The sequence below is a fragment of the Protopterus annectens genome, chromosome 17.part0, assembly GCF_019279795.1.
Source record: "Protopterus annectens isolate FY-2018-M chromosome 17.part0, PAN1.0, whole genome shotgun sequence".
Taxonomy (NCBI): domain Eukaryota; kingdom Metazoa; phylum Chordata; order Ceratodontiformes; family Protopteridae; genus Protopterus; species Protopterus annectens.
This window is the reverse complement of record NC_056751.1, coordinates 631376250-631389755: the sequence shown is the minus strand read 5'-3', so window position 1 is coordinate 631389755 and position 13506 is coordinate 631376250. Positions and strand designations below refer to the sequence as shown.

At 39.2% G+C, this 13506-nt stretch overlaps 1 protein-coding gene across 1 annotated transcript in view; it reads left to right on the top strand.

Moving 5' to 3' along the window:
• LOC122791483 (protein phosphatase 1 regulatory subunit 12A-like) overlaps positions 1–13506 on the top strand; it is a 1771856-nt gene that overhangs the window by 1706415 nt on the left and 51935 nt on the right. The window contains exon 24 of the mRNA XM_044059226.1: positions 12293–12343. Within this exon, the coding sequence (XP_043915161.1) occupies positions 12293–12343 (51 nt within the window). The remainder of the gene's footprint in view (positions 1–12292; positions 12344–13506) is intronic.

Below are 13506 nucleotides of genomic sequence, written 5' to 3'. Positions count from 1 at the left end.
CTCCTCCTGCAGAAGACCCTTCATCATTAGCATGATGGGAGCTTGTGACCATGGCTCAGAGTGGTTAAATACTTTAGTGACGTGCATAAACCTCGTGTGCATCATTTAGGAGCTTGGGAGTCACATTTCTGTAGAGGCAGTTCAACAGTAGTAGCCCATGTAACCACTGACAGGAAAAAAGTACTGTAAAGCCTCCTCAGTAAAATATTTAATGACTTCCTTTAAGGGAACTGCAACAAAAATGTTCTTTGTATAGGCTTCTTCTACATTTGTTTTAAAATTTAAACTTGCTCATCACTTAGTCACATGTTGGGGCAGTTCTTTGGACTGTTTCCCTTAATTACTGCAGTTTAACAATGCTGTATGCAGTTATTCACAGCAGCTGTAATTATACACTACAAAGAAGGCATTTTAGTGTTGCTTTGTTTTCCCAACTTGTCAGAAGTAAAAAATTAGATTGTCATGGTTATTAGTCCTTAGCTGTAGCATTTCATTTCTTTTGTGTTAGTAGCGACCTTCTCCTCAGAATTTAGGGAACTCAAGATCCCATGATTAATTTAGGGAGTAATTCATCACACCAAGCAGTGAGATGTGATACGTTTCCACATGATCTTTTTATAGGTGCAGTAAAGTATAATTCTCTGTGGTGGTACATAATTAAATGCTCTGATAAAATGATGTGTAGCATACTGCTTATTTCTGGTGTGCATTCCCATGCATCCAACTTGGACCTTATCATCCCATGGCCCAGTTTGGATGCTTCTAAAGTGTTGTCTCAAGTAGTTCTTTTGTTAGTCCTCTCCTCATACCCTTGCTTAACTGCTGGAATACTGGAGTAGATTTCCAGTTCAAGCTAAATAGTCCTCTGCATTGTTTCTCAGTTGGTCTGGCCCTGCTTTGCATATCTCCTGATATTCATTTTCACTACCTCAGTATTCTGTAAGCTGTTTCACAGAGTGGCCATATTTTTACATAGTCATTATTTCTGCACCATTACCAGCTGTCACGTAAATAAGTTTAACTGAGTGCCTGTATGATGGCATGGTGCATTCTGTATTTTCAGTTTTACTAATCCAGTCTGTATGTTTATTTTTCACATGTAGTTTATGCACACACCAGCATGTTCATTTTTGTGTGTTCCACACTAACCAATGAAGTGCTGATTTTTACTTGTTGCTTCCTAAGATCACAATCACCGTTTAAAGTAATTGTGGATGACTATGTATTCTCTAGACTTAACCTTACTTTATGGAACAAAGTTCTCTAGGACATGAAGTATGTAGAATCTCTTTCAGAATTAAAAAAAAAAAGTTGTAGTTAAATATGTCTACAAAAATGCTGAATGCAAATCTTTTAAAGATGATGACAGTTGCAAAACTCTACAAAGCCTTTAGTCTGTTTCACTTAGTCAGCCATTCATCTGATCCTGCACACTTTATTAATTAGTCAAATGATGGGTAAACAACTCTTATTATCTTATTTTAGAGAATAGTAGTATCTGCACAAATATGTAAATAATATCCCTATACTGCTATCATTGTATTACTTTACTCAGTATGCTTTGTAATGTTTGCTCATTTGTTGCTCTCTGTAATGTGTGTTCTTTTTATACACTACTTACATTTCTGTGCCCAGGTCATGGCTGAAAAGGGGTCCTTGGACCAGTCCTCCTGCCTATTTGTCAAGCAGAGAGAAATGCAGTAAAATAAATAAATGAATAAGCAATATATAAATAAATTAATATTTATAAAGAAAATTGCAATGAACAATCATTCCAACAGGAAGTACTCAACAACAGTAAACCCAACAGCAAAAATAACCTGCTTACTGAGTCCCTGATGATACACAAGTTAAGAATTTCAAGTCAGAATATTGTGCATGTACAATCTTTACAGCTGTATAAGTAAGAGTAATTACTGTAGCAGAGAGTTGGTTGCAAAGCAGTGCTTATTGATACATTGATAACTGCGTTCAGGGCTGTAAAGCACTAATTTGAAGGATATGAAGACAAAACCCACCAGTAAGGGAGAAAGAGATGAAAAACAAGAATTATAGGAGAGTTTGTATTCCATCAGTCAGGGATGGAGTATGTAGAATATCATCAAGTCTGGATTGAAACAGGAAGATACAAAGATTACATATGTTCTCCTGCAATCAAAAATGGAAGTATAAAAGTGCTTCCTAGTCAAAACTAACATGTTTTATATTATATTCCCTACAAGCATAAAGTATCAGTAAATCCTGCCTATGAATGACATCACTCAGAAACTGTGGTACATAGTGTGCATAGACTTACATTCATTTAGTTTACATTGGTCCCTCACAAAATTGCATTTATTCTCCTCTTTTAGTTGGGATTCCAGTCTTTTCTAAAGATTCACAGTTTGTAAACTAGTTTGACATTCTCTGAAATCTTATTCCACCAGGCTGGTGTAATGCTTGAAAATGCCATTTCAGCAGTAGTTAATTTAAAAGGCAGATAACTAGTTACGGCACCTCATTGCTTTGATGAATATAAATATGTTCCCTTATTTTAAAATTGTTATTTAAAGGTAAGCAATACCCTCTCATGGAGCAGCTTGAATGTAAGGGGATTCAGTAAAAGAGTAGTCCTTGCTGTGACTTGGAAACCATTTCCCTTTCCTTAAAGTGGTACAGTGGTGCTGTTTGTTTGGCCAAATGTAGAAACTGAAATACCTTTTTTCAGTTGTTTGTAATAGTGCAGTATTTTCAGGTTCTTCATACGTTCTATGACAGTGTGTGTGCCAAGACCTTCTAGAAGCAGTGACTCAGTAAGATGGGCACAAATTTAGCATTCCCCTACCCAGTCATCAAGATTTTTTTTGTAGTTTCAAGTATTCTAGACTGGCGAATCTTAACAGAGTATTATTCCACAAAACAGCCATCTGATTTGAAATAAAAGTATATCTCAACCTTGTTTTACATAAATGTATCTGAAATTTCATATTACTGTTTTAATACTTTATTATTTTTAAAAGCCTCCATGTTGAACAAAACTTGAAATTCTTGTTTTTTTAAACAAGGAACGTATTTATTAAATTGTCACGTATGACATAGGCAATCATACATTTATGTAAATGAAAACAAACCATATTGACATAATTTTAGTTGAAAACATTATACATCACAAACCATATTGACATAATTGTAGTTGCAAACATTATACATCATTTATAATCTATCCAGTCATTGTCAGTCAAACATTACATAGCTCTTTCAAATCCTGCCTTCTTTTAAACCTCATTCCTCCTCTACATGTTCCCATTTTTCCTATGTTATTTACTCGTAAAGATCCCAATTCCAATTCCATTTTTTTTTCTCTGAACAAGGGGAAAATTAGAGTCAGCTGCCTGTCAGGTGCCAGGATCCACCACATAACGCATGCACTCAAGTCACTCCACAACAAGTACAAATATGACTCTGTCATTGTCCATGCTGGAGTGAATGACTTGAGACGTACCTCCCTGGACTACATGAAAAGAGACATGGAAGAGCTCTCGGATCATGTCGCCCAGGCAGGTATGACCCTAGCCCCGAGTAGCATCCTGCCTATGCCCAGAATTATACCACAGTATAAGGACAAAATGATTGACTTCAACAATTGGCTAAGCTTCTGGTGTCATTCAAAGGGGATCCAGTATCTGTCTGCTTGGGATGACATGATCGACAGACCACAATGCTTTGCCAGAGATGGTCTGCACCTGTCGCCCCTGGGATTCAGGTTATTGACTAAAGCTCTTGCCACCCCTATAGTGCCTTTTTTAGGCAAAGTTCAAAGGACAAAACCACCACCGTAACAGGTACAAGCATGCAAAATCTGAAGGTAATGCTACTCAATGCTAGAAGTCTAAACCTCAAAATGCACTCCCTCGAGGCACTCCTAAAAATGGAGATCATCAATATCTGTGCTGTAACTGAGACCTGGTTCAAGGCTCCAGAGAGCACCCCTACAATACCAGGCTACAACTCTTACCACACTTTTCGGCCACCAAACCAGGACCGAAACACTAAAGGTGGAGTGTCCATATTCACCAAGGATATTCACACCACCAGGCTAGTTGCCCAACACAATGCATCTGAAATTCTCCAGGTGCAACTAACACTATGTAAGACTGCAATCCAAATTGTAGCTTTCCACAGATCCCCACCATGCCCTAAGATTCTCACTACATCTTTCTAAACATACTAGAAAATATTAAGATACTACCAAACACCCTAATACTGGGTGATTTCAATTACCCTACCATTAACTGGGAAAAGTACTTGTGTACCAACATCTTTGCCCAACGGGTCTTGGAATTAATAAATTCCAATGCCGTGAATCAACTAATCCATAGTCGCACCAGGGGCTCCAATATCCTAGACCTGGTCATTACCAACATGGGAAATTGATGCTCCACACCTATGGTCACCCGCTCGTTGGTCAGGTCTGACCGTAAGCTAATCACCCTTGACATCCACATCCCCCCACCCCACAGTAAGAAAACCTCTGTAAAAAAAAAAAAACTTCTCTAAAGCCAACTTCATGCTACTTAAGTCAGAAGTGACAAACTTCATGACACCCATGCAGACGGGAACTGAAAGTTTGACTGCTGAATCCTACACTAAGGCACTGTATGAGCACATCCACTCATGCATGAATCATTCCATCCCAAATAGAATGAAGACGCTCTCCTCCAAAAAAGGAAGCCAATCTGGTGGTCCCCTGCCATAAACAAACTTTACAACAAAAGGAAGAAACTGTTGCAGAAAAGAGGAAAATCCCAGGATGCAAAAAACTCCCTTACAAGTCTCAGTAAGAAGCTGAGTTCCCTCATAAAATCCTCCAAAGCTAGTTACGAAAATAAAATTGCCATAGATTCCAAAGACAACCACAAGGCATTCTATAGCTATGTCAAGAATCTAAATGGCAATGTTCAGATCTGCTCTGAGCTACAACAGAATGGCATTAAATGTACTGATCCCAAGAATATTGCCGATATCCTGGCAGATCGATTCAGTGCCAACTTCACCCCCTCTCACCCCTTAAAGAGCCCATCTCCATACCGAAAGATTGCCAAATTTCAGTAATAATGGCCACACAGATAAAAATCGTACTCTCCAAAGCTAAGAATACAGCATCCATAGGACCAGACGACATCCCGGACTGTGTACTACATGAACTACAAAATGAACTGGCACCTAACCTAAGTGTCATGTTTAATCATAGCCTCACATTAGGCTTCGTGCCCACTGAGTGGTGCACAGCTACAGTTATCCCACTCCACAAGGGGGGATCCACCTTGGATCCTGGGAACTACTGCCCCATCAGTCTGATGAGCCTGATCTGCAAGAACATGGAACGTATTATCATGGAACTTATAAACAAAGACAATGGCAAACTTCAAACACTGGACCCCACCCAGTTTGGGTTTATGAAGGGCTGATCTTGTCTCCTGAACCTGATTGACTTCTTCGAATCAGTCTCCAGAGCTGTAGACAAGGGTAAGGTGGTCCACACAGCCTATTTGAACCTCGCCAAGGCCTTCAACTCCTTCCCCCACTCTGGAATCATAGATAAACTTACTAAGCTGGGCATTAATCCCTACGTCACTCGATGGGTTGCTAACTGGCTTACTGACAGAACCCACACTGTAAAAGTAGCCAACTCCAAATCCAGCTCCAGACAAGTGGAGTACCTCAGGGTTCAGTCCTGGGACTGTTTGGCATCTACTTCTCTGAAGTACAGGCCAACACTAAGGGACTCGGGCTAACAAAGTTCGTACATGACTGCAAACTGGGAGCCATTATTGAATCCCCAAATGATGTGAATATTCTACAAAAAGGGCCTTACAGAAACAGATGTTTGGTGCCAGAGCTATGGGCTCAAGCTCAATGCCAAGAAATGTATAGTTATCCCCTTTGGGGAAAAAAAATCATGTACCGGTGAATTACCACATAGGTGGCAGTACACTAAACACTGAAAGTGTGATAAGAGACTTAGGGACACAAGTGGACAGTGGTCTCACCTTCGATAACCACATCGCCACAAAAGTCAGGAAATCCTTCGATGTGGCACACCTCATCACTAAGGGCTTTTCATCCAGAAAAAAGGGAGGTCATTGTCCCACTATACTCATCCCTCATTAGACCCATTATAGAATACACTGCCCCGTTTGGTATGTACCTCTCAAGACATATGCAACAACTGGAAAGGCTGCAGAAATACCTCACTAAAAGAATCACAGCCTCAAGCAGATGCCCTATGCTGATCATCTAAAACAAACTCCAGCTGTACTCTGTCGCATATCGTCTACTCAGAGGTGATCTCTGCTTAACATACAAGGCCATGTCAAACCCAGAGCTGTTGGACATGCTGCACTTAAAGAAATCCCAATCCCTCAGAGCCACATGCTCCAGGGATCTAAACCTTGTCATCACAATGAACAAAACATGCTGGAGGGATAGGTTTCTGACCCAGACACTCTTCAAACTCTGGAATAGACTGCCCATACATGTCAAGCAGAGCGCCTCTTTGGCCCTCTTCAGAAGCAACCTTGACGATTGGATGGGAGATACGAAATTCACCCTGGGGATCACGTCAGTCACCCTGCTAGACAGGGGTCCAGGGAAGTAAATATTGTGGGAAGAAATAGCCAGGGAATTGTTATGGCTAGGCTTGTATAGGCCCTAGGGCTGATAGCCTAGTACCAACCTATGAAACTATATTCAGTAGTTCTAGTAAGGCTGGTTTTATACTTTGATTTCAGTTTTCTAGTAATTGTTTTTTTGGCAGCCACCATAATTTCACTCAGCAAGGCCGTACTTTGTCTAGGGAGTTCCAATTCTGTGTCATAGCTCAAGAGAATCATTTTGTTAATTACACCAAGTTGCTCACCCAGTATTTCTGACAGAGCAGTCTGCATTGAATCTTTAAAGTCTGACAGCTCATTGCCCTCACAAAAAATATATTCCCGGTTATCTCTTTCTTCCCTCATCAGAAAAGATTTTGTAAGCTAAAATGAAATTTCCTCTAATGTACCCATAACCTATGGACTAAACGTTTAAAAACTTGTAGTTGCTCATATGATCATATTCTTTGACAACAGTAATCTTCTTTTTAATGAACCTACATTGGACATCTGGTGACATTGTTTTCTGATAAAAGCACTAAACCAAAATCAATGACTCAAAGAATACTAATTGCATGAACTGTAATCATACCTTGACTTGGGAAAGAGATCCATTCCCATCATGGCATTAGAAACCCAAAACACATTGAGAAATTAAACTGCAAAAAAAATAAATAAATAATAACTCTACCTGATTATTCATTTATACAGCCAGACACCTCACTCGCAACATACATCTCTATCTCCAATGCGGACACACTATTAAACTGGCTGAATTCTCAGTTGGGGCTGCAGTTTGTGCATGCTGCATGTCCTTGTGTTTGCGTGATTTTTTTCCAGTTACTTCAGTTGCTTCCACCATTCCATAGGCATACGGTAGGTAGATCAGCCACACCTAACTGTCCATAGGTGATTGTGCAGTGTCAGTATGATGTAGAAGAAAGGCCTGGCAATCTGCTTTTATTCACTCGTCTAATAAACTCTGTGGATGATGGCATCTGCTCATGAGTTCTGTGTGGGAGGTGGATGGGCTTCAAAAATATTGGATGTATAATGTTGAATGCCACAGAAGGTGCTTAAAAGTTATCAATAAAGCACCTACATTTAATGCGTAGTGTGGTGGTTCCATTATTTTCACAGCCAGAGGTTTACATATGTCCCTAGCTGAATCATTATGTACAACACATGTATCATTAAATCTCGATTTTACTGTAGAATTAATTTGTATTTTCAGTGGAGATTTTTCATTTCTGACCAGGGAGTCTCTAAGCAAATGCTTATCAATGCCATTTAAAAGTTTTCTATTTGATATAAGGTCGTATATCTGATTTTTTTTGTCACTGTTTGAAAAATTGAAATTTACTTTGTACTGTGACTGCCTGTGCTGTTGTTTACTACACTGTACAGATTATAGAACAAGGCTTAGCACAATTTGAACTGTTTCTGCCATATTTTATGCAGTTTAGCCCTATTTGCTGTGTGGGAACATAGTTTATATTTTCTGTCATTGCTGCCCTCAGTCAGCCCATAATAGTGTCAATGTATTATTCTGGCTGGTGTTTTTCCCCTATGACTTGATGGATCTTGACATGGCTGCTCCCCCCTCCCCCAATCAATTCCAGTTGCAGCTAAAAAGAATAAAATTCTACAAAAACATGCCTCAGCCTGTGGTTTGTGAATCTGTTGTTGCCTTATGCTGCCCCACTGGTGTAAACCTACAGTCCTCTGTGGTACAGGGGTCAGACATCCTCCAAGGCTGTTCCAGTACATGGTTCCAATATGGGAGAATAAATCCCTTTATTTGCAAGAGAGGTCCAGGGTAAGAGACCCTTTGCCAGACATAATACTCAGTTTGGAGCTACATCAGTTACTGGCAGAGTTTATGATTTTATTGAGGATGAGATTCCAAATGTTTTGTCTCCTCCTTCTCTGTTAATGGCCTGACAAGGTGTCTATAAAACTGAGTGGAAAACCTCTTTGGCTAGGGAAAGTTCCCAAAAAGACAATTTAGATATAAAAGGTGTACTCTAATCTTGCAGTTCTCTTTACTCCATTGTCAGTTGACCCAGCTGCCAACTCTAACAAGAGATCTTTAGCTTCTGCTAACCATACACTGCCAGATGAAATTAACAAGTGGTTACAACCTCAGGGAAAATACTCCTCCATTCAGTAAATCCCACCTGAACCTGCCAGACCAGGCCCATCTGTTCTCTGGTACTCCTTCACAAGTTGTAATCAGGGGTTATATATTCAGTTCCTGCACCACAAAAAGGGAAAAGGATTTTTCACCAGAATATTTTTGGTACCCAAATCCAAAACACTCACCCTGCAAACAGTTCTGCCACTTTTTCCAGACCACTGTTTTGTGTTGCCTTTGCATCTGATGTATGCTTATAAGCTCATTCCATTTGCTTCCAATTTCAAGTTGAAACTACAAATGTCCTGTCTCACACCCTTACAAATAATGATCTTCCTCTGGTTTACGATGGACATATAAAAAAGTATAGCCTAGTCCTGACAGCTCAGAGCATTTTCAGGGATTTTTCTCTCTTCAAGAAGCTGCCTCCACAAGGGAGTTTCTCAAAATTCTAAGCATCAGTAATTGTGACACTACCGGGCAAATGCTACAGTTCTTTGGTATTTAAAAAAAATTTGGACCCAGCACCTGCTTCCAGGTAACACTGCTGGATTTTGTCATATGCAAGTTGCATTGGTGGAGGGATCAAATGCCTCTTTTCAGACCTACCTATCTCCTTCCACACCCCAATTCAGTCAAACCAGCCAGCCAGCCTTGTCAGATTTTGCACGGGGAACAGTTTCCAGGGGAGTTCAAGTGCGAGGCATTTGGGGTCCTTCAGATGCTACAAAGCACATAAATGTCAAAGAAATGTTAGCAGTGATTCAGACCTTAAAGGATTTTCAACACTTATGGTCTTCATGTCCCATTTTATTGCTCACAGTCACCACCACATTCATGTGGTACCCAAACAACAAGGGGATAGAAAATCAGTACCCTCTTTGCTGATTAGCAGTGATGGCATGGTTGCTAGCCTTTACAGCATTTTTCTGATGCGTTAGGCCTCATACATCCTGTCAGAGCAAAACCTAATGTTTCAAAACAAACAGTTGGAAAAATTATGTTCAAGACATCCTTGCAGCCATGCTTAGAAGATAGAAGTATTCTCAGTCCCTTGGACGAGAATGTACCTTTATGCATTTCCATTCTTTCCACCAACACCCAAGTTACTTTTGAAGATTTGGTAAAAATTAAGAAAGATCATTGTGATTCCATTTGGCTCAGGCAAATTGGTTCTCCCCTTTAATGGAATTGGCTAAGGACAATTACCACAAGCTTTCTCATACTCTGGATCTGCTCAACCAATATCAGAGGCAACTCATACATCCCAGCTTGGCAAAATTGCTACTGACACCCTGTATGATTCTATCTTGATACCTTTTAGGCACTTGTTCCATGAGGATGTCCAACAGATGTTAAAGGCAAGACAGTCTGCTACTAGAAAATCTTTGTTGACAAGTGAAAAAGGTTTTCTAGGTGGTGCCTTACCGATATCAGAGGGCTCAGTATGGTGTGTTCCACTCTGGATTTGAAATATTTGTGTGAGCTACTCAATGACAGCTTATCTTGTGCATCTGTCAAGGTGCATCTTGTGGCCATCCCAACTCGTCTGCCCTTGAATTCCCCCTCTTTTTTCTCTTTTTGAGATCAAACAGTTTATGAAAGGAGCACTGCATTTGAGACCCCCCCCCCTTAAAATCAAATTCTTTCTCCTTTGGATCTCAGTTTTGTTCTTAAAAAATGGATCTGATATCCTTTTAAACGTGCCTTTCAGGCTAATTTGAAGCTCATAGGTTCATAGATTAACACTAGGCTAACTACCCTTATGGGCCATTTTATGCTTAGCCAATTATCCCATGTGAGAATCAAACACTGTACCTTGTATCTGTAAGGTAAACACCTTAACCGTTATGCCAGCTTCTCTGGACAGCTGTTTTTGCTTATTGTTATGAGATCTGCAAGGCAAATCTCTTGAGTTGCAAGCTGTCATAGTGCACCAAACATCTCTGATTTTTTTTCAGAAGGACAACTGTTTTATTTTGTATTCTGGAGCTAAGATGGGTTTACCTGTCTCTAAGCAAATTATTGCTCATTGTTTATCCTCCGTTATTGTTTTTTTTTTTATTATCCCCACCCTGGTAACTCTATTGCAGGCAAGGTTAGGGCACATTCCTCCAGAGCCTTATTCATTTTGGTGGCATTGTTAAGGTGTGGACTCTGGTAGCATTCTAGAGGCAGAAACCTGGTACTCTGTTCATACTTCACAAAACACTACAAACTGGATTCTTTCTCAATTTCCAGAGCAGGCTCTGCAAGGACCATTCTCAAGAAGCTACTATATTCTTATTCTACCTCTTGCTAGGTAGGGTACACTTTGGGAATCTACCCATATGTCACTGCGGCAGTGTGAGTTATGAAAGTATGAACATAGAACAGTTGCACAAGTCCTATTAACCTGCAAGAGTATGTGTTCAAATTTCACACTGCTTCAATGGCAGCACTCACTCGCCCTATATTTTGTATATAGTTTGATGGTAGCCAATCTTGTTATGCTGTTGACTGGCTTAGGTCATTTGTGCTGGTGTTTTGTGGCTGTGACTTGATGGTTTCAGGTAATTCTTGCTTCTGGTCCTTCTTGGCTCTTCCTAAAATAACTGACTTCCTGTGACAGGAGTTAGGTGTCCCCCTGATGGGAGGAGCTTAGCCAGTTCCCTATCACAAAGAGTCAGAAGAGAAGTGTGAGTTTGTGCTGGCACAGAACTCTTATGCCATGAAGGCAGCATGAAATTCAAATATCTACTATTACAGGTTAGTGAGACTTGCGCAGCTGTACTTTACCTTCCAGATGCTGCAGTTAGGTTTCCTAGTTCTATCTGAATTTCACCTAACATCCCTCTGTTTGCAATTGAAAATTTTATTTGTACTTAAATTACAAGGGCTAAATATTTCATGGGAAATGCAGAACTAGGCTTCTAAATATCCTGACATATCAGTAGACTAGTAAGTACCTATGGACCTACCACATCCCTTGCATATAAACATTTAAATGAATTTGTAATCAACAGGATATTATATTTTTAAACATGCTACCTTTCACCACAAAAATAAAAAGGCCCAAAGGCATTTTACTGTCATAAGATGCATACTGGCATAGGCAAGTGTATTTATGCATGAGTTTACAAATAGATGGAAACATGTAATGTTGTTTCTAGTTAATGTGAGTAAAATGGGCTACCTGTTTCACTGTCTTGTATTACTCAAAGTTTCATTTATAAATGTAATAGTATTAACTTAATGTATGCTGTGGTAAAAAAAAAACTGGCTAAAACTAACTTGTTAATTGTTTGCATTTGCAATCTAGAAATCTGTTGGATAATTTAGAGAGTTTTGTAGTATTTGGTGTGATGCATTTATTATCCATCTGTCTCAGACACCTCCATTGACACATCACAGTTGCAGTGTGCTGTTGCTATAAAGCTGTTTCACAACAGTCCCATATCACAAGTGCAGTAAAAATGCATGAAGATGTGATTAATAATAATTACTTTTTTTTTAAATGACTGAGTCTGTTTCTTATTCATAGGAACGTCAGCTTCTGGAGCAGCGGGTGGCAGAGCTGGAGGAAGAATTAAAGGTACCTACCATGTCTGATTTTTTTTTTTTTTTTTAATTTATTTTTACCATTATGTTTTTCCTGGGAAGTTACATAAGAAAGCTTGAGTGTACAAGTGTTTGTTCCTTACATGAAATTGCTGTTGCAGGAATAAGTATTCATTTATTTAATAATCAGGTAAGCCCATTAAGACTGCAAGCAGCAGCTTCAGGAATGATGTGAGAATGCAAGAAAGATGCACAAATTTCTCAGAGACATGCGTATGTATTTAAGAAAGAAATGGATCTGTACCAGGTTTTTTGCACAGTGCCTTAACATTAACACTGTGTTGCTTTCTGATGCACTCAGAGTAGTTAGTATTGCTTTTCCTAAAATCATCAGGTCATCAGTTTCCCTGAGCTACAGTTAATGTTATAGTACCAGGTGCAGTCATTTCTTTAGATTACTTCCATGTAAAATAACTTTTTTGTTTATACAGTATGTGAACCCATTAGAAGCTGTGTGCTAACATTCTTTCTTGCTTTCACATAAATGTAATTTAAACAGACCGGCATGTTAAACAACAACCCTGACTGACACATATGATTATGCACATTACTATTGCACAACGTAAAGGCAATTCCCATCAGAAAACTGAATATATTTACATTTGTCTGTATACATACATACATGCATGCATTCATATAGCATTAATCCTGTTGAACCCTTTTTTGTGTTTAGTATTGTTTTATAATGTACTATATACTAAAAGGCATGATAAAGGCTGCTATACTTATATTTTGTTTTTCACTTTTTTCTTCTCCTACAGTGCACTTTGTGCCTCCATATTATAACACATCCTATATTCTGTTATTTATTTGCTGTAAATCACTGACCTCTTAGATTGTCTCTGGAGGCACTGTAATTGCTGTTTCACTGTCTTTCATTTATTTATGTTATTAGCAAGATGTGAACGTGTTTCAGGGTATATTCAAACATTGTTGCGGATGAAGCAGCTGTTTTATAGGCTTCTCCCATGTAACATATGTTTAAGATGGGAATTTAAAGTTGCGCTTCTTTCCTGTGGATGACTTCTCTGTCATTTGTAATTAATAGGTCACCATTCACAGATCTGGTATGGCTAGCCTTCATCATCTTTCTAGTATTTATTCTGGATTGCTAACATGCATATGCCATGTATGTTA